Below are 19,056 nucleotides of genomic sequence, written 5' to 3'. Positions count from 1 at the left end.
ATGTTGTAGGAGTGGGTCTGGTAAAAGTATATAAGGCCTTGAGAAGACTAGCTAGTGGGGGCACTCTCCTATCTCTTCTGATGTCCATGTCAGAAGCTTTCTCTGTCCCTTTTATACTTTAATAAAACTCTGCTATACAAAAGCTCTTGAGTGATCAAGCTTGGTTCCTGGTCCCGAAGCTAAATCTTCTTCTTTGGAGATCACGAATCTGACATCGTTCACTGTAAGCTATCAGGAATGTTTATCTAAAATAGTCTTTCCAACAAATACTGTATGCATGTTAGTCACTCAGTTGTGTCCACCTCTGCAATTCCATGGATTGTAGCCCACCGGGCTCCTCTGTCCATGGAATTCTCCAGGCAGGAATACTGGAGTGGGTTGCCATGCCCTTCTCCAGGGGATCTTCCCGACCCAGGGATCAAACCAGGTCTCCCGCATTGCAGGCAGATTCTTTACCATTTGAGCTCGCATATATATGGTTCAGAATGGGGGGGACACATGTATACCCATGGCTGATTCATGCTGATATATGGCAAAAACCATCACAATATTGTAATTATCCTCCAATTAAAATAAGTAATTAAAAAATAGTCTTTCCAGATTTTGGTAACTTGATACTAAACCAAGTTAAATGAAGAGAATTTATTCATTACCTACATCATTTCAAATAGGATAAAGTAGTGGAACATTAATTGCTGGGTGGGTCTAAGTTTACCTACCTTTGCTTTCTTAGAGGAAGATGAGAGCATAAGTTTTCCAATCAGTAAATGTTGGTATGATGAACAGTTCACAGTTACTTGCTTCTTGATTTTCGCCAGTGATTAACGTTTCAAGGGTTAAGATTATCATTGGTTATAATTCTAGTTATCATAACCAAGTTTCTTTAGCGATTACATTATAGTCAGGTGTCCATGCCTTTTAAAGTCTTTTGTTATTTATAGGCAGTTATTTTACTCTGATGCTTTTGCAAAAATGCTTCATTTTCAAGATGATATACATAGGAAGACCTTTTTGACAAATATAGGTCTCTGGTAAGTTTCAGATCATATAGCTGAACTGGGTAAGATAGTAAAAAATCCTAATGGAAAACTTGAGCCTTCAGAAAAAGTTAACAAATAGTTACTGTGTGAAGTGGTGAATATGGTTATAATTTTTATGGTTTTTGCCTATAATATTACTGGTTTTGATCTGTGTTTCCCAGATATAGGGACGCCCTTCCCCTCAAATTATTTGTGACTTAAAGCACTTTGGTAAACTACACCTGTGGGTAGGATTGAAACATTTTCCGTCTCTCTGCCTGGTCCCTCCAGACATTGGAAACTCGTGGGTGCTGAGCAGCTGTAGCAGGTGAATGGGATTCCTGCTGGCACGTGCAGGAATCACGTTTTAGGGATTCTGTAGAAGAGTGAAATCCACTGAAGCGCAGCCTGATGGCAAGCCTTTGGTATGTCTTTCCTGGCCTTGAGAGGCCTTTTGGGAGTTTGTTCTGAGATGAATCCTGAGGATTTCCACCACAGCCACTTTGGAGGAGCCTATGTGGTCAACTGATGAGTTGACCATTCCGTGAACAAATTTAGTCTTGATTTGACTATGTTTCATGAAGATGAGAGTAATTTTAGAGAGAAAAATTTGTTTCAGTGGATATGAAATTCTAGTCCTGGTACTTGAAGTCTGTATTTATGAAAGTTATTGTGTTAGCCATACTTTTGCCTTGATATTCAGGATGGAAAGAGAATTCTCTAGTGAGGCTGTCACAAAGCATAACGATTCATGACATGCATCACTGCTGGCTTTAACTCTTTAAGCAAGTAAAATCAAATCTGAGGCTTTGACATTAATGGCTGTAATTATTAAACTTTATTATATTTAAAAACTGTAAAACATAGTGCTTATACAAACGCCTGAGGACTGTTCAAGTGGGCACAGCATCTTCACATAAACAGTTTGAAAGAAGACGAAGTTGAAATCTGAATCTTCTAACACAAAAGCAATAATATAGATGAAAATGTCCTTTAAATCATATATGCCCAGTAAATAGTTATATTTGCTTATAAGGTACACTTGGTTTTCTAAAAAGATAATGTATATTCTTACCCCTGGTGAACATCTTATTGGCATTTATAACAAATGGCTAATAAAATCAGCACCATTTCTCATAACTTATTAACATTACACTGAATATTATACAACATATGATGTAATAAATAAAATAACAATGAATGTTTCACATGAAGGTTCTAATTTTTAAAGTAAAGTTCAAATCAGAATTAATGTACTTGTCTAAAGTTTATAAAGATAAATGGCTCAGAAAGGAAATTAACTAGAAACATTGCACAAGATAGAACTTCCCTGTACGGAAACCCTGAAGTGTGAGCTGAGAGGTACCAGTGATAGCAAACACTTTGCATGTGTTTTAAACAATTAAAAAACTCATTATATATAGAGATGGTCTTTAGCTCAGTGGAAGTGTAAAGTGCCATTTTAAATTAAAAAAGAATTTAAATCTGTATACTTCAGGTACAGAATAAAATATAAACACAAAACAGTATCCATATGAGGAATGAAGAGACAATAAAACACATCTTTAAAAAACTCAGACATAGGCATCTTCATGGAGAGATGTGAGCAATGAATGCCTAGTTAAATGTCCAAGTTTAGACAAAATATGGAAGTTGTAAAATAACATGTATTTAGTTGAAAAGAATATAGTCAGACTCAATCCAAACCACCCTTGTAGTGTAGTATCTCTTGCATGAAATGACTATGTGATAATTTTTTTAAAAACTGGTAAGAACGCCTCATGAAATCTTAAAAGGCTGCTTTTTTCCTTCTAGTAGGGACAGATAAAACATACAGTGAAATAATAACATAAAGGAAAATAATTTATGTGGCTATTCCCTTTTGGGAAACTGGTAGAATACAAACAGAACATTGCAGTAACAGACATAAAATATTTGAGAAAAACAGGATACCTATAGTTGCAACTTTAAATTTTCTTCTAAGGAAAATGTCATATGGATTTCTTTAGAAAGCTTGTCAGTGCCTGATATTTTGCCCTTTGGGACTTGACTGTTTTGGTTTTACATATAAACATTAACCAAAATCAAAAGGTATTTCTGTTTCCTGCATGAAGTATATCTGTAAACTATACAATGAAAATAATGAAAAGATAAGAACAAACAACCAGTTTGACTATGCTAGCACTAGTACATTAAATGGCTTCTAAAGAAGTAGACTGGACTATCCCAGGTTCTGCTATTTTGGATACACCATATCTTAAAGGAATCTTCTATGCAACAAAAACTTCTAAGGGCAGAGCAAAGACAGCATTGGTCTTCCCAGAATTAAGTCCAGTCTAACCTATACGTGGTTTATAAATTGTAGATGTATCTTCCTTCTTTAAGCCTTTCGACGTAGTGGCACACCTTCAAGGCTGCCCCCAGCTTAAGCCCCATGTACTTTATCATCATGTCACTCTTGAGCAGTAGCAGAGCTTTCCCATCAATGCCCTACAGAGCAAAGGAAATTAAAATAATTAATAAAGCATTCATATTGAATCAGAATAGTTTCTCCTTTCTATATAAGAACATGTAACACAATTAGAGAGCAGCTCATTCCAGCTATATATTCTCTGAATCTGCAACTGATTGATGGAAACTATCAAAAATCTAATTTGTACAGTGAAGCATCACTTAATCACTTGTAAATTTGCTTCAAATTTTAAGAAAAAGGAAATTTAATATCTTAAAAATGTCCTAAGCGTCAAGCTACCTATTTTTAAATACCTTATGTTAAACAAAATACTGCATAACTGTGACAAAGAGAGTAAAAACTTAATGAATCATAAAAATGAATTTCAGACGGTCATTGACTTTCTTAGAAGGGCTGGAACATGAGTATCTCAGCTATTAGTGTGCTATACAGTGCTGTCTTAACATTGGAAGGTAATCAGTTAGTTGTCTGAAGCTAATTAGATGCTAAAAACTAATGACTGATTTTCTTACCATATTGAAAATGGTACATCAGATATGTGGGCACTAATTTTATTCATTAGGAAACTACAAAAATATTACTTGATAGTCACAAGCCATCCTCCTAGTGTAAAAAAGAATTAATTGGCCAAGTGATGCTGCTGAAGCATATTATTTGGTTTTTATGAGATCTAGTTTAAAAATAAAACTGCTGAATCATTTATCACTGGCTGAAGGGACCTGAAGTCCTTCACAGTACTGCTTTTGTCAGGTACCTTCTATACATTTTCTAGTAAGTAAAAGTAGAAATTAAAGAAATTAGAACTTAAAAAATTTAGCCCATGATGTTACTTTGTAAATGGCATGAGAGTATCAGCATCCCAAATCGTCAGTAATCATGTAAGGTCAACAGAACAGAGCCAAATGGAATCAGTTACTGGGTTCATTGGGAATCATAACAAGGAGGACAATGTATTACAACAGTGGTCACTCCCTCCTACTCACAATCCCAGGGCCAAGCAGGGAGCAGGTGGGGAAGAGGATCTTTGTAGCTGGTCTTACAAAGGAGAAGACACCTGAGAGTGGCCATGCTGAATCATCTTCTCTTGAGAACTTGAAGACGTGTAGTATGTTAGGTACTTGGGTAACCATTTAAGCACAAATCCACCCTCTACCCTTTAAGGATCTGACTTTGGGCAAAGTGAACTCTCTCAAATATGGAAAAATCAGTTGATAGGGTTCCCCCACCATCTATACTAAACAGTAACCAACTGAAGGGTCTGCAAAGAGATAATTCAAAGTCATTAAGGCAGAAAAACCAGATCAAAAGACACATTACATGTTTCCTGAAGAGGTCAACCAGGGGATCGAGTGTCAGAGGATCTACATCTTGCAGAAACGTGATCACTTCATCCACGGACCAGGTTGAGGGGTCCTCAGGGAAGTTTTCTCTGAAGAAATCCGGGCGATTTCTAACTGGTGAAGTTGGAGCTTCAAAGAGGGGAAAAAGACAAATCATACTTGACCTGATATTATCCTGAAAGAAGAGATGTTAAGTAGGGAGTAATTGTATCATTCCTGGAACATTCTGTGAAGTACCCCAGCATGGACCCAGAACTTCAAGGTAAAATGTAATGAAAGACTAAAGATGACCTTAGGCTAGCGACCCAAGAATGTCCCATGTGAGTGAGTAAGTGAAGTTGCTTAGTTGTGTCCGACTCTTTGCGACCCCATGGACTAGAGCCTACCATGCTCCTCCACCCATAGGATTCTCCAGGCAGGAGTACCAGAGTGGGTTGCTGTCCCACATGACCTCCCCCAAACAACAAAAGCAACTTCAGAAGGTAACTTAGAGTTTCAAAGATCATAAAACAGACTGAGCAACCCAAGGCCTCTTTGGCCACAGGCAAATATAGCAAAAAGACCTGTAACTTAGGTTGAATTAAGTTAATCTAAGCCAAGCTACTGCTCTCTTCCTTTAAGAATTTCAATGAATTTCTCTCAATTTCTGTCCTCTTGGTCTCTCCAGATGAGGTTTATTTTACTAGCTAATTTCAGTGGGAAATTTCCAGAATTTATAGTTCTAAAGTTGCTTAAATTTATTCATTTTAATTAATGAATTTCAATAACTTCCATTATCTTTGAGAACCACATGAGTTCTCTTACCAACCCTCTACCATGGCTTTAAAATTCCCGTCTCTCAAGGCTTAAATGCTTATCTGAATTTTGCAGAAAACAAGATTATTTTGTGCTTAGCTAGGTCAAAAGTAACTTTAACATTACACTGAATATCTCTTTCAAGTTTCATTGCATAGTAATAGATATTTGGTTGGAGGTTTATATTTAAAAAGTAACTGAGACATGAAATAATGTAAGTGCTCATACCTCAAGAAGTTTTAGCTATGCTATAAAATAAAAGTGAGAGTGTTAGCTGCTCAGTCATGTCCAACTCTTTGTGACCTCACAGACTGTGACCCACCAGGCTCCTCTGTCCATGGGATTCTCCAGGCAAGAATACTCGAGTGGATTGCCATTCCCTTCTCCAGGGCAGCTTCCCGACCCAGGGATGCAACCCCGGTCTCTTGCATTGCAGGCAGACTCTTTACTGCCTGTGCCACCAGGGAAGCCCATGCCATAAACTAAGTTGTACTCAAATTTCTTTGTGTCCAGACAAGTACTCAGTTATTCAACCAGAGTGCTCGACTCCTTAAAGTTAGTGTGTTGTAATGGAAGTGGGTTTTGTAATTCGCTAGGAAGATTTATTTCTCTAACCAAAGATGTCAACACAAGTTTGACCTCTGTGTGAATTAACCTAAAGTGTGCCTTTCCTTTTCTGTCATCTGGGCTCTAGCCATTTTAGGAACATGTGATTGTTTACACAGGGAAAGGGTAAAGAAAAACAAGATGAAAAAACTCACAGTGTGATCATTATGAGTATTAGTGTAGAGGCAGTGTCAGTTGACTGGCATAGTGTGGGCACATTAGAGACACTCAAGAAGTGTTAGTCATCGCTAAGAGTATCACCCCAAACTAGTACTCAAGATGAGAAACAAACAGCTTCCACAAACTTGCATCCAAGTGCTGAGGACTATAGGGTAAATAATGCTACCTATAACAGGTGTCAGTTCATACTCACCGTAAGTGTTCGGCGTGTAGGGAGGTGAGCTATTACGCCTGGAGGGCTGGGTATCAAATAAAGGTGGATAGGTCACAACATCAGGGGTAGGTATTGGTTCAGGTTCCATCTGGGTCAGTATGGATGCAGTTGGAATTACAGCGGCCTGGTTCGGTGTGAAGAAATTGGTGGTGCTGTGGGCCTGTGGGCTGTCGTAGTAAGAAGGGACCTGCCTGGATTCCTCCTGCGTGTATTCATATGGCTCATAGGGTTGTGTGAAGATGGCAGGGATCCCTGGGCTCAGGTTGCGATCTGGCTCCTGATCCTGGATGAATGACTCCTGCTCCCGCTCTGGGGACTTCTGGGACTCGATAGGTATTCCCGAAGTGTTGCTCTGGGAATCATTATCCTGCCTGCTTACTGGTATAGTGGGGCTATAACTTTCAGTGAGAGATAATGAAGAGGTAAGGTCCCTTCTCTTCCTTTTCAGGCGTTTGCTCTTTCTAGAATGCTGGCAATTATACTTTTTATATCTATGTCCATGTAGTTTCTGAAATGACACAAACCCAGCACAAATTAACTGTGAGTAAAAGGAAAAAGACATATATAGTAAATACATTGATAGTTATTTTCTATGGAAGATTGCTTTACATTATTAAAGATAAGTGCTCTATTTCTCTTCACCCCTACATTTGAATCACATTTTATATATTATGGTTACAAATATAAAAATACCCATTGTCATACATATCTCAAACCTAAACATCAGCATTTTTCCAGCAGAGGTTTAGTCTCCCATCTGCTGCTATAGCAAGTACAGATCAGCCTTATTCCTCTTTAAGAGTTATTAGTTCTCTCTCACTTCTAATTGACATCTTTAGAACCCAGAGGTTTATTTATTATAGCTGTGAAAATATTTTTGTAACACTTACACGGCTTTGCCACATTGACTTCATACGGCAACGGTAACGGTGAATTTTTGAAACCTTTCCATGAATAATATCAAACTTCTTATCCAGGTCTTGAATAGCATCATAGATGGCCTATTATAGTACAAACTGTTACTAATTTCTACTTCAAAAGAAAAGTAACATAAAAAATACCATTAAGCCAACCTTTGACTGCCAGAAACAAAGAAAGTTCTCAAGCCATCAGAAATTTCTTATTTCCCACTTAATGCCTGGTTGTTAGTGATCCAGGGCCGAGCTGGCTGAGATTAAAGTGCCCCAACCTCCTACTCAACTCCTCCATATCATACAGGCATTTGAAGAAGCTTGAATACTGGAAGGTAAATGTTCCACAATTCCTATAAGCCATCACATTTATGCTGGAGTCATTTTACATCAAGGAAGGTGATAGTTTAGGAAAGAAAATTTAAAATCTGCTAAAAGGCAAAAGAGCCTCTTCCCATAATGATGGTATAAACTAATAGGCAGTGAAGGGTCCACTCTGGAAGGAACAGTGAACCAAATACAACAGATGTGACCTTTGGCATCAGCATGTTTTATTTATTTATTTTTGGCCATGTGGCATGTGAGATCCTAGTTCCCTGGCCAGGGATTGAACACTGCACTGGAAGTGTAGAATCAACCACTGAACCCCCAGGGAAGTCCCCAGATTAAAGTCATGCAATTAACAATTAACTTTATAAAATGTTTGAGTACACAGCCCCTGTATGCCAATCGGGTATGTGATTGATAAAACCTGAGAATTCTTGAAATACATAGAAATTTCATTTTGGCAAAAATACACTTAAATAAAAAGGCCAGAACCATTACATCATTCATTCAACTAAACATTTATTGAGAGCTTACCACCTGCCAGACTGCTTTGCTAGATGCTGGGAATGTGGACATTAAAAAAAAAAAAAAGAACAGAACCAGCTCCTGCCCTAAGGAACTCCCATTTTAGCTGGAGAGAGACAAGTAAAGAGACAAGGTAAATAGAGTGATTAGCAGCGAGGGGCAATTGATTTCAGTGTCAGAGGCAACAGCACCATCTACTAGCTTGTTGGAAATGCTACATCTCCCACCCCAGATCTACTGAATTGGGAAGTCTGAGAGCGAGAGCAGCGACCTGTTTTCACAAGCCCTCTAGGTGATTCTGACATGATCAAGTGTGAGACCTGCTGGCTCTCAGCACAGGCTTGAGGGGAACACAGTGGGGTTCAAGTTACTTCTCTGCTATTCAATTTCCTTATTAATAGAATCAGGATGAAAATATCTTAGTTCTCTTAAGGACAAAGCAATGTGCTATAGTATCACTACTAACATAATAATAATACTGCACAATGGCTAGTCCAGTAGTGTTCAAGCGTTATTAATATTATGGCCATAATACAGATAAGAATAAGAAGCTAAGTGTGCACAGAAGGGCAAGACCTAATCTAGGTGGGCAGTCGTGGGTGTTATCTGTGTTAAGAGTGAAAAGATGAGAAAGTGTCCACCAGGTAGAAATGCATCCAAGAGTATACAGGGCAGAAGGAAGAGTATATTAAAAAATACCCAACAAATTAGGAGCATGACCTTAACTGATATTAACTACTATACATAAAATAGATAAGAAACAAGGATTTACTGTAGAGCACAGGGAATTACACCCCAAATTTATGCTCTACACCTGGAACTAACACAATATTATAAATCAGCTCTACTTCAATAGAAAACAACCCCCCAAATACCCAAACAGGAAGTCAAATGTTTACAGAGTGAACATAAATGACATTCAAAGTGCTGGGTTATAAAGGGAAGGAGAGAGGGATAGGAGGCCAAAAGCAGTGATTTTAATAAATAACAGTGGGAGAATGAGTATGCTGAGAGAGACAGAGGCTGAAGATCCGGGAGAGAGGGAGGTGATGGAAGAATGGAGGTGTCTGAACACAGGGAAAGAGGATCGGATCAGATGCAGAAACCAGAGGAGGTGTTAGTGTTAGCCTTACAGGGGGAACCCTTTTCCCACTCCAGCGGTCAGGAAGGAGGTTGGCAGAGATGGAACTAGGCAGGTTTGTGGGCTGTGAGAAGAATTGGGACTTGGGGGGGATTTCTGCTCCACGCTTCCCCATTTTCTCCATGAAATAAGCGAGAAGGATTGAGGTTGTCTGAGGGCCACCAGTCCCCAGCAGAGGTCCTGCCCTCTGTTTCCCAGCCTGGCTGGACAGGGCTGGGGTTTTACTAAAGGGGACGCTGGGAAGGATAAAAAAGAACAGGTGGAAGTGCTGCCCCATGTGGCCTAGACTGGGAAGGGAAGGTGCCGAAGACAGGAGGGAGCCGGCACAAGAGGAGAAATGGAGAGGATCCCCCAGGGCCCACTGCAGGGCTGTGACTCTGAAACCTGGGTGTGTCTTATGGGAGATGCTCATCCCACCACATCTTGCACAATCGTTCAGAAGGTCCTGGCAGAGCCGTGTCAACCTCATTCATCAACCTCGTGGATGCTGATGTAAAGCAGGCTGAGCTGCTGCTGCTCAAAATCAGAACTCCCTACTTGGCCCCCACCTTCCCGCTCTCTGTACATCCTTCCCCAGAAGACACCACAAGTCCCCTTTAAGTGTTCCACTGTTCTCATGATAAAGGCATGATAAAGACTCTCATAGACACTTCTTACTTTTCAAAGTATGTTAGTTCATTGTATCACAGAAATTTTATATGTTAAGAAACATTTACTTCTTATAAATGTTCATTATTGCTAGGGTATGCAGCTCACAAAATCCTTGATAGTTAGCTACCTCTACCAGTCTCCACCAACATGTCAATTTTTAAAAAAAATCCCCTCAAAACTATGTAAGATAAACTCATTAATAAACAGTGGGCTGTCATTTCATTTCAATTGAAATATCCTGACATACATTTAGGTACATACTAAATTTTATCTATATCAGCCAACTTCCTTTAAAGAATTTGTAGGGGAAATTAATTCAGTATCGAACAGTTTAGATGAAAGAGCTATAACTACACTGGATCAATTAAGGGTTTTTACAAAAGGCTATAAAAACTACACACTGCTATTTTGAAACTTTCACCGAAGAAAACTGTTAAAAGAGCATAATGAGAGTGATAATCATAAATAATTCAAAACAGCATACTTTCAATTATATACTGTATATGAGATAAAGAGAATTTTAGTTTAGTATTTTAGAAAACTGCATTTGAGACAGACAGAACTTTTTGTACCTGGCAATGAATAAAGATATCCTGAATTGTTCCTTGTTCTTCTTCATTGTAAGATGTCTCAGATGCAGCAGTTTCCTGCTAATAGTTTAAAAATTGAACAGTTAATAATTCTGTGAAATTCAGACTGAACAATGAGAGGAAAGAATAATATTAACTTATTATTTTAAACCAACTTTACAAAGAGTTTCAGAGGTCTTAATCTAAACCAGAGACAAAAAAAAAAAAAAAAAACCATGTTAATATGAGAATGAAAATACCCACTGCTGATTAAGAGAGGGAGTATGGAAAGAATTCATAATGTTGCAGGGACTTAGGTTTAGAGTTTTACACTGAAAAATAAGTAAAAACTGCTCTGACTTTCCTACAAGGAAAAAAGGAAGTGAAATGATTTTGCTCACTGTTTAATGAAAGGAAGTGGACAAATTTGAGAGAGACTAGTATTTTTTGAGTGAGTGTAGAGGAAATCTATAGTTTATGAAGAATTGAAATCTTTTCCTTTAAAGTGGTTAAATGTTAATGTATTTGGCAAATGGCAATTAACATTACTTACATTACTGAAATATGCAGTATTTGGTTCATATGCATAAAGAACAATGTTATCATCATCATAAGCAGGGATTCGTGTTCTTATCTAAGGAAGATTTATTAACAAATTAAAAGGAATGATGATAGAACTTTAAGAAAAATTGAGGACTTACTTCACTTCCAAGAGGCTCCAAAAGTCAACTGGTGATATCAAAGGACCTTTGTCTATTTTCAATACTATGACTACAGGAAAAGATGCACTTTCAAAACTTCACATTATCACAACCACACATAAGACATCATTTTCCTCCTGTGTACCTTAAGGTAGAAAGTCTATTCTTCTAGTAATTTGGCACCAGAACTGCTATAAAATAAGCGTTTTCTACAAGCAACTACAAAGAATCCTCTTCATGACTTTTGATATTTTAAAATAATCCAACAGTGCCACTCTGTGGACAAAATAGGAAACACTTGAGCATATATTTCTTATTATTTTCTTCCCCTGCACTGCGAGGCTTGTGGGATCTTAGTTCCCAGACCAGAGATTGAATGTGGACTCTCGGCTATGAGTGAGATCTCAAGAGTCCTAACCACTGGACTGCCAGGGAATTCCCCACACCTATTCTTCTTGAGAAGTTAATCTCTAAATCACCTAAAACATTTTGGGGAGAAGGAGATAGGGCATAAATAAGTAAATAGATAAGTAAACAACCATGATATTCTAAGAGTGTATTCTAAGAATGGATTATGAGCTACAGGAATAATTTTAACCATTTAAAAGTACATATGTCTGTTTCAAAAGCCATAAACAAGATAATGTGGGGTTGGGTTATAGATTAGTACTTAACTATATATATATAGAGAGAGATAGATAGATAGATAGATAGATAGACAGACAGACCCCATGTTACCTTTGTATACAGGGCCTTATACTTTTCAAAATGCTTTCATATAATTATGTGAAAAGAGTCAGAAAAAATGAATCTTGGTAGATAGTAAAAATTTTAAAACTTGTACACATATGCTCATCATTTAAATACTTTAAACATCACTGTCTGGAACTCATGAACTGTACATTTACAATCACTGCACTTTACTGTATGAAATTAAACTCAATTTGGAAAAGAAACAGAACACAATAAAACGAACAAAAGCAGATTTTCAACTTGAAATACAAACCACATCAACTTCACTAGATCCGCTTGACATCTTTTTTGTGCAACCAGAGAAACTCCACTTCCTAATTATTTTTAAACTTGCTGGAGGATTTATTTGTGAAAATGCTTGAACGTCTAGGACTGGTAAAGCTTACTCCTGAAAAGCAATGCATAAAAAAGTTACTTCACACACTTATTGCCTTAGCAAACTTAACATAGGTATATTCTCAGAATGCCAACTCAAGTTGAATTGGAGTCCTGGTTGAATTTTAGAGAGCAACAAAATGAGAATTCTTGCGTTAGTGATTTAGGATAAACTTAAAAATTGAAGGGCTTGACTGTTCACATGTAGGAATAAGAATCCAGAGCAAACACAGTTCCAAATTGTAAAGTGAATGCTTTACAACCTAAAGGCTACAGAGTAAGTGCTGGAAACAAATGAACAACAGAGTATGAATTCTAACTGGTTTTGTCAGGGAGTTCAGAGGCTTTCTACTCAGGGAGGCTGCAGGCCTCCAAATTCAAGTCAGGAGAGTCCAGCTTGGGCCTCCACCAAGGTGTGGCCTGGGCAGACCACTAAAGATCCTCCCCTGCCAGGTGAAAAGTGGGCAAAATTACATCTAAGGTCATTTCAGCGCTAAGATTATGATTGCTTCCGTAGTTAAATTTTGTGTAAAACCTAAATAACTGCATGTGAAAAATAGGTCAACACCTCTTCTAGAATTATGTAGGCTCAGTTATGGTTGAGTCATTCTTCTTAGCAATCAGAAAAGGATATTGAGTATAATGCTATCATATCATATTTTGTAGCAGATTTGAACACTGGGAGAGCTAATGCCCTTTTATCGATCCTGAGCGGTAATGAGAGGCAGAATGAAGGGAAAAGTAACTCGCCAGTTAGATTGCTTTTGTTTAGTTGCTAAGTCACATCCTACTTTTTTGCCATCCCATGGACAGAGGAGCCTGCCAGGGCAAGAATACTGGAGTGGGTTGCCATTTCCTTCTCCAGGGGATCTTCCTGACCCGGGGATCAAACCTGTGTCTTCTACTTGGCAGGCACATTCTTTATCACTGAGCCACCTGGGAAGCCCCCTCAAGTTAGATAAATGCAGTCTACTAATGTAAAATAAATTCAGGTTATTCGATACCTTCAGTTTGAGCTGTAACTTCAACCAAATTTTACTTTTTTTAGACTATTTTTTCTGATTATACAACTAATACAAGTCATGAATACTTGAACTGGGGTTTCATACAAAGGAAGACTACACAGCACTGAGAATAAGCCAACTCTCACAGCAGTGAGAATAAACCAACTATTGATACACACAACAAGGATAAATCTCAGAAATCTCACAACCGCCATGATGAGTAAAACCCAGATGCAGAAAAGAATACAATGTACGAGTTCAAAAAGAGACAAAAGGAAAAGATGTCTTTCTAAATCAGTACCTTTAGATATACCATAGTCACTTCAACAATGTCTCAATTCCCCATCTTGCAAATAGGCTATGATTTATTTACCTAGTTCCAAGTCACAGATATTCAAAAATCACTCCCCAAGTCCTGCTCTTAAAAAAGACACTGCAGAGCAGGATCTGCTCAAACGCACAAAGAATGAGAATAGTGAGTTAAAGTTTCCACTCTAGGACAGCAGTCCCCAACCTTTTTGGCAGCAGGGAGGGGTTTTGTGGGAGACACATTTTCCATGGACTGGGGTGGGGGGATGTAAGTGATGGGAGCAACTGTAAATACAGATGAAGCTTTGCTCCCTAGCCTGCTGCTCACCACCTCCATGCAGCCATGCCATAGGCCACAGACCAGCACCAGTCTGTAGCCCAGGGATTGGGGACCCCAGCTCTAGGGAGTATTTCAACAACTTTGTTTTATAGATTTAAATATATAATTTTTCATTAAATACAGTTTCACTATAGGACATTTGGACTATGCCACAAGGTACAGATAATACCATTTAACAGATTTTACTGCTTATTCTGTGCCAGGCAATGTTCTAAGCACTTGATGTGTGTTAATTCATTTAGTATTCCTGACAACCCCACAGGGCAGGCTCTATTATCATCCCCATTTTCCTTAAGAGAAAACTAAGGCAAAGAAATTTTAATAATTTACCTAGGTCTCATAGTTAGTACATGGTGCAGTCTGGCTTCAGTCTAGGTGCTTTACTTTTTCATTAAAATCACCTGGAATCCCTTCTCAGCCAAGAACAAAATAAAATCCCAAACTCCTACCCTGGCCTACAAGGTCTTTCCAGTCAGGTCTCTCCACACTGCTCAGACGTCACCTCTTATCACTTGTCCCCTTGCTCTAAAACTAAGATACTTAAAATCTGACCTTTTATAAACAGTGTTTGCCAACCACTGTTAGAGGCTCTAACAGTCAGACAGTCCCCCACTCCCCCCACCCGGCTTAATTACAATGCTGCTAAAACTCTGCTGTAAACACAGAGGCGGCGTACATGGAGTCACCCAGTAGACACCCACCCAGCACCTCTGTCTCTGTAGGACACGGACAAATCAGTGCTGACCTGGCATTCTCTGAACCTCTGCACTTGCCATGCCCTCTGCCCCCGATACCCTGCACTCCACGAGACCACTCCACAGAGGAGAACCACCTCAAAACTTCAGGGCTTCCTTCAACTTCCAAGCTCCACAAAGCAAGGGTGCAATGTCACACCATCTGGAAGTAAAACTGCTTTCCCAGAAGTACCAGAACACTCACACTGCAACACTTTTAAAGCAGTTGTCACATGCTGGCTAGTTACAGGAGAGGCGACATCAAATAGCATTAAGACCTTAGAGTTTGGACCAGAATACAGGGTGTGGGTCCCAGCTCCTCCACTTACTAGCTGGGTGACTCTGGACAACTTACTTCTCTGTGCTAAAAAAAGAAACTGTAAAAATGGGGATAATAGCACAAACCATGGAATTATGAGGATGATGTGAATTAATATATGTCAAGTGCTTAGAACAATGACTGGCATAGCAAAGCCACCTTATTATTATTTAGGTAGTCATGACACCCTCTCAAAGAATCAACTTGTCATGGAGCACATGGACAACAAATCCTCAGGATCACGTATGCTTAGTCACTCAGTTGTGTCCCACTCCTTGTATAACCCCATGGACTGAAGCCCTCAGGCTTCTCTGTCCATGGGATTCTCCAGACAAGAATACTGGAGTGGGTTGCCATTTCCTCCTCCAGGGGATCTTCCCAACCCTGGGATGGAACCCTGGTCTCCCTCATTGCAAGTGGATTCTTTACCATCTGAGCCACTGGGGAAGCCTACATAGATGCTATAATTTAAAAGAATGTATACCATCTACAATAAGTACATAGGATAGATATTAGAAGAATTAAAAAGCAATATTGCTGTATATTTTAGTATAAACTAAAAAAATTTAAGTCTTTTTTTTCTCCTTTTACAGAGAGATTTTCCTTTCACTAGGAGCAACAGCAAAAATGGACCTTGAAAAGGATACATTTCAAATATAAAAATGTTCTACATTATTTTATGTCAGCTTTTCCTTTGATAGCTACAATCTGATGAAAACATAATTTTGCAACATTCAAGTAACCTTTGAAACAGTTTTATTACATCAATAAATGTTTCAAGGTTTTCAGAAATCAACCCAACAATAAAGAACTGTAACTTCTATGAGATCCTTTTGGTAATTGGAACACCACCAAAAAAACAATTGTCAAGGATTTCTTTTTTGCTTCACATATTTTTTTTTTTTTTGCTCAGGATCATAACATGTAATTATCACTTATGTTGCACCATGCACTGCAGGTATAGCAACCATTTCCCCTAAATGAATTTTAACTAGCAAGCCACTGTGCAAAGAACTGGACTTTAAGAAATATATGAATCTGAATCCAAACTGCAAAATTTGCTATTTTGCTTAGGCAGGGATTTAACCCCTCTGTGCCTCAATTCCTTAACCTGTAAAGCTGGAATAATAGCTACTTCATAGAGCTGTGAAAGACCAAATTACATTTAAGCACTCAGCATCATGTCTGGTTCACAGCAGGCCAAGTCTAAGTTTTCGTTCCCCTTCTCTCCTTTCCACAAGGTAAGTAAAGGTTTTGCAACATTTTCTTATAGCCCAACTATGACTAGATGATGCAAAATTAATATAATTTGTTAAATTCAAAATCTTGCAAAATCAGGTTACTTACAGAGAAGTGCACTTACATTTTACACTAGGAAGTCTAATCTCTTAAAACATTAAGAAAAACCATCCGGTTTTCAAACAGACACAGTTTAGACATTAAAAACATTGCAAAGGGGACTTCCCTGGTGGCTCAGTAGTGAAGAAACCACCTGACAATGCAGGAGACAGGGGTTTGATTCCCACTCTGGGAAGATCCCACATGCCAGGGAGCAACTAAGCCCCCGTGCCACAAGTATTGAGCCTGTGCAACCACAGGAGCCACAACTACTGAGCTCAGCTGCAGCAACTACTGAAGCCTGCACACCTAGAGCCTGAGCTCCACAACAAGCGAAGTCACCACAATGAGAAGCCCGTGCACCACAACTAGAAAGTAGCCCCCAGTGGCTGCAACTAGAGAAAAGCCGGCGCAGCAAGCAAGACCCACCACAGCCCCCCAAAATACATTACAATTTTTAAAAATTAAAAAAGACACTGCAAAGACATTTCCTCAAAAGTCACTTGAGGATTCTGCTCTTTAGCTCTCCCTTGCCATCAACTCATCAACTTACCCAAAAACCACTGCAAGAAATATTTGGCAAGACAGGGCAGATTACAATCGCCAGACCACACCAAAATTTTTTTAAACAAGTCTGTGTCAATGCACTGATCATTTATAAAAGTCCTGTCAGGACTCTGAAAAGCAGCCTTTCTGCCGTCAGTATCAAACTTTAGAGGCTATAAAGTCAGCTGACAGGGAATCAAGCCCATGCACTGTTCTTTATACAATACTATGCATAAAACTTTTGCTTGTAAAATCACTATGCATAAACATTAAACCAGTTTAAAACGCTAGAGCAGTACCACTTCAGGGAGAGCCAGGTAAACGGAGGGAAGCGATCCCCAACAGATGAAGTCACCAAACGACCGTGCTCAAACCACATCTTTACTTTGTTTCGCCTGAAAGCCACTCAATCGTGTCTGACTCTTTGTGACTCCATTGACTATATAGTCCATGGAATTCTCCAAGCCAGAATACTGGAGTGGGTAGCCCATTCCCTTCGCCAGGGATCGAACCCAGGTCTCCCGCATTGTGGGCGGATTCTTTACCAGCTGAGCCACCAGGAAAGCCCAAGAATACTGGAGTGGGTAGCCTATCGCTTCTCCAGCGGATCTTCCCGACCCAGGAATTGAACCGGGGTCTCCAGCACTGCAGGTGGATTCTTTACCAACTGAGCTACTGGGAAGCCCCGGTTTCGCCTCGTGTATGTCTTTAGAACACCAATAGCTTAGCTGCACTGTGTTTGACTAATGCCGGTTACAATCAGATGTCTCAAAATAAAAGTTTACATCTCAAAAAGTGTTACAGCAAAAGTTGCTAGTTAATAGGATTTTGAGTTTGAAGAATCTAAATAAAGCGTGAGAGCCTCGGTCGTTCGTCCCCCTCGGCCCCCTCCCATACCAAGGAAGAGAAAGGATGGAAAAGGATCAACTGTTTTCAATCAGCACCCGGTACCACTAAGAGGCCAAATCTCAAGTGCCTATGCACTGGCATTCCAGGAGCAGCAGTGGGAACCACCTTGACAAAGCACTCCGAACCATCCCGAACCATCCCAAACCAACCCACCAGCGGAGCCAGAAAAGACTGGCTCTTTCTGAAACGGCAAATCCTTTCTCTTCCCTTAAGTAAATCCTCCTCCCCCTGCCACCTCGCTCCGGAGCCCTCCAAGCCATTAGAATTAAACCTCTTTTCAATTGCTTCTAGCGCACACTGAAAAGAAGTTCAAGGGAAGGAAAAAGTGCCACTTGACAGACCTTTTCTGGTCCGGAATCCGCGAAATCGGCCTCGGAAGGGGGTGGGAACCGGTTAGCCGTGGCCGTATCCCCAGCAGAAACTGAAAAAGACGGTTAGGTTTTACCGGTGGCGGGTAAACGGTCCTCGCACCGGAAGTAGGGCTCGTCCATGCACACCGCTGACCAATCAGCGGCCGCTACAAGACACGCCTCCCAATCCAGTGGCTATCAGCCACCCAATCAGAGTGGCTATCAGCCAACCAATCAGGGGACCCCTGAGCTGTCGCTGGGGGATGGGCACAGTGCAGCCGCACTGGACCTCCGGTTTCTTTGCGGAGGCTGGTGGGATGCTAACTGCGCTCGACTGAAAACACTGGCCTCTAAAGCTTAGAGGGGTTTTGGCAGCTGCTCTAACGCGCCTGCGCGGGCTACTTCCTGCGACAGTGCGGATTTGAGGCTTAGTGTGCCGCTTCACCACCTGTTGGCTAGTTCTTTGAAGCTTTTTAAAAAATATATATATATATAATTCCCCCTTCTGCCCCCTCCCTCGCAGTCCCTCTGTGATGCACCACAGACGTTGACTTTGACTCAATCCTAGGTGTACAGGGCAGTGCTGGAATTTGAAGCGGGAGGGAGCGGAGGCTTTAGCAATTGTGG

General features: G+C 39.8%; 1 protein-coding gene across 2 annotated transcripts; it reads right to left on the bottom strand.

Moving 5' to 3' along the window:
- Window positions 1-1,840: 1,840 nt before the first annotated feature.
- Window positions 1,841-18,544, bottom strand: SCML1 (Scm polycomb group protein like 1). 2 transcript variants are annotated; one of them, XM_043459581.1, is made up of 7 exons: window positions 18,421-18,544; window positions 12,459-12,593; window positions 10,755-10,832; window positions 7,518-7,628; window positions 6,607-7,135; window positions 4,810-4,961; window positions 1,841-3,509 (listed from the first exon to the last, which is right to left on the bottom strand). In XM_043459581.1, exons 2-7 carry the CDS (start codon window positions 12,486-12,488, stop codon window positions 3,372-3,374), a joined length of 1,038 nt encoding a protein of 345 aa, XP_043315516.1. In that variant the 5' UTR covers window positions 12,489-12,593; window positions 18,421-18,544; the 3' UTR covers window positions 1,841-3,371. The 2 variants fall into 2 exon arrangements, with proteins under 2 accessions (XP_043315516.1, XP_043315519.1); XM_043459584.1 differs by having other exon boundaries at window positions 10,755-10,829.
- Window positions 18,545-19,056: the final 512 nt, after the last annotated feature.

The sequence above is a fragment of the Cervus canadensis genome, chromosome X (genome assembly GCF_019320065.1).
Source record: "Cervus canadensis isolate Bull #8, Minnesota chromosome X, ASM1932006v1, whole genome shotgun sequence".
NCBI classification, from domain to species: Eukaryota; Metazoa; Chordata; class Mammalia; order Artiodactyla; family Cervidae; genus Cervus; species Cervus canadensis.
The sequence above is the reverse complement of the archived record's forward strand: the minus strand, read 5'-3'. Positions and strand labels throughout refer to the sequence as shown.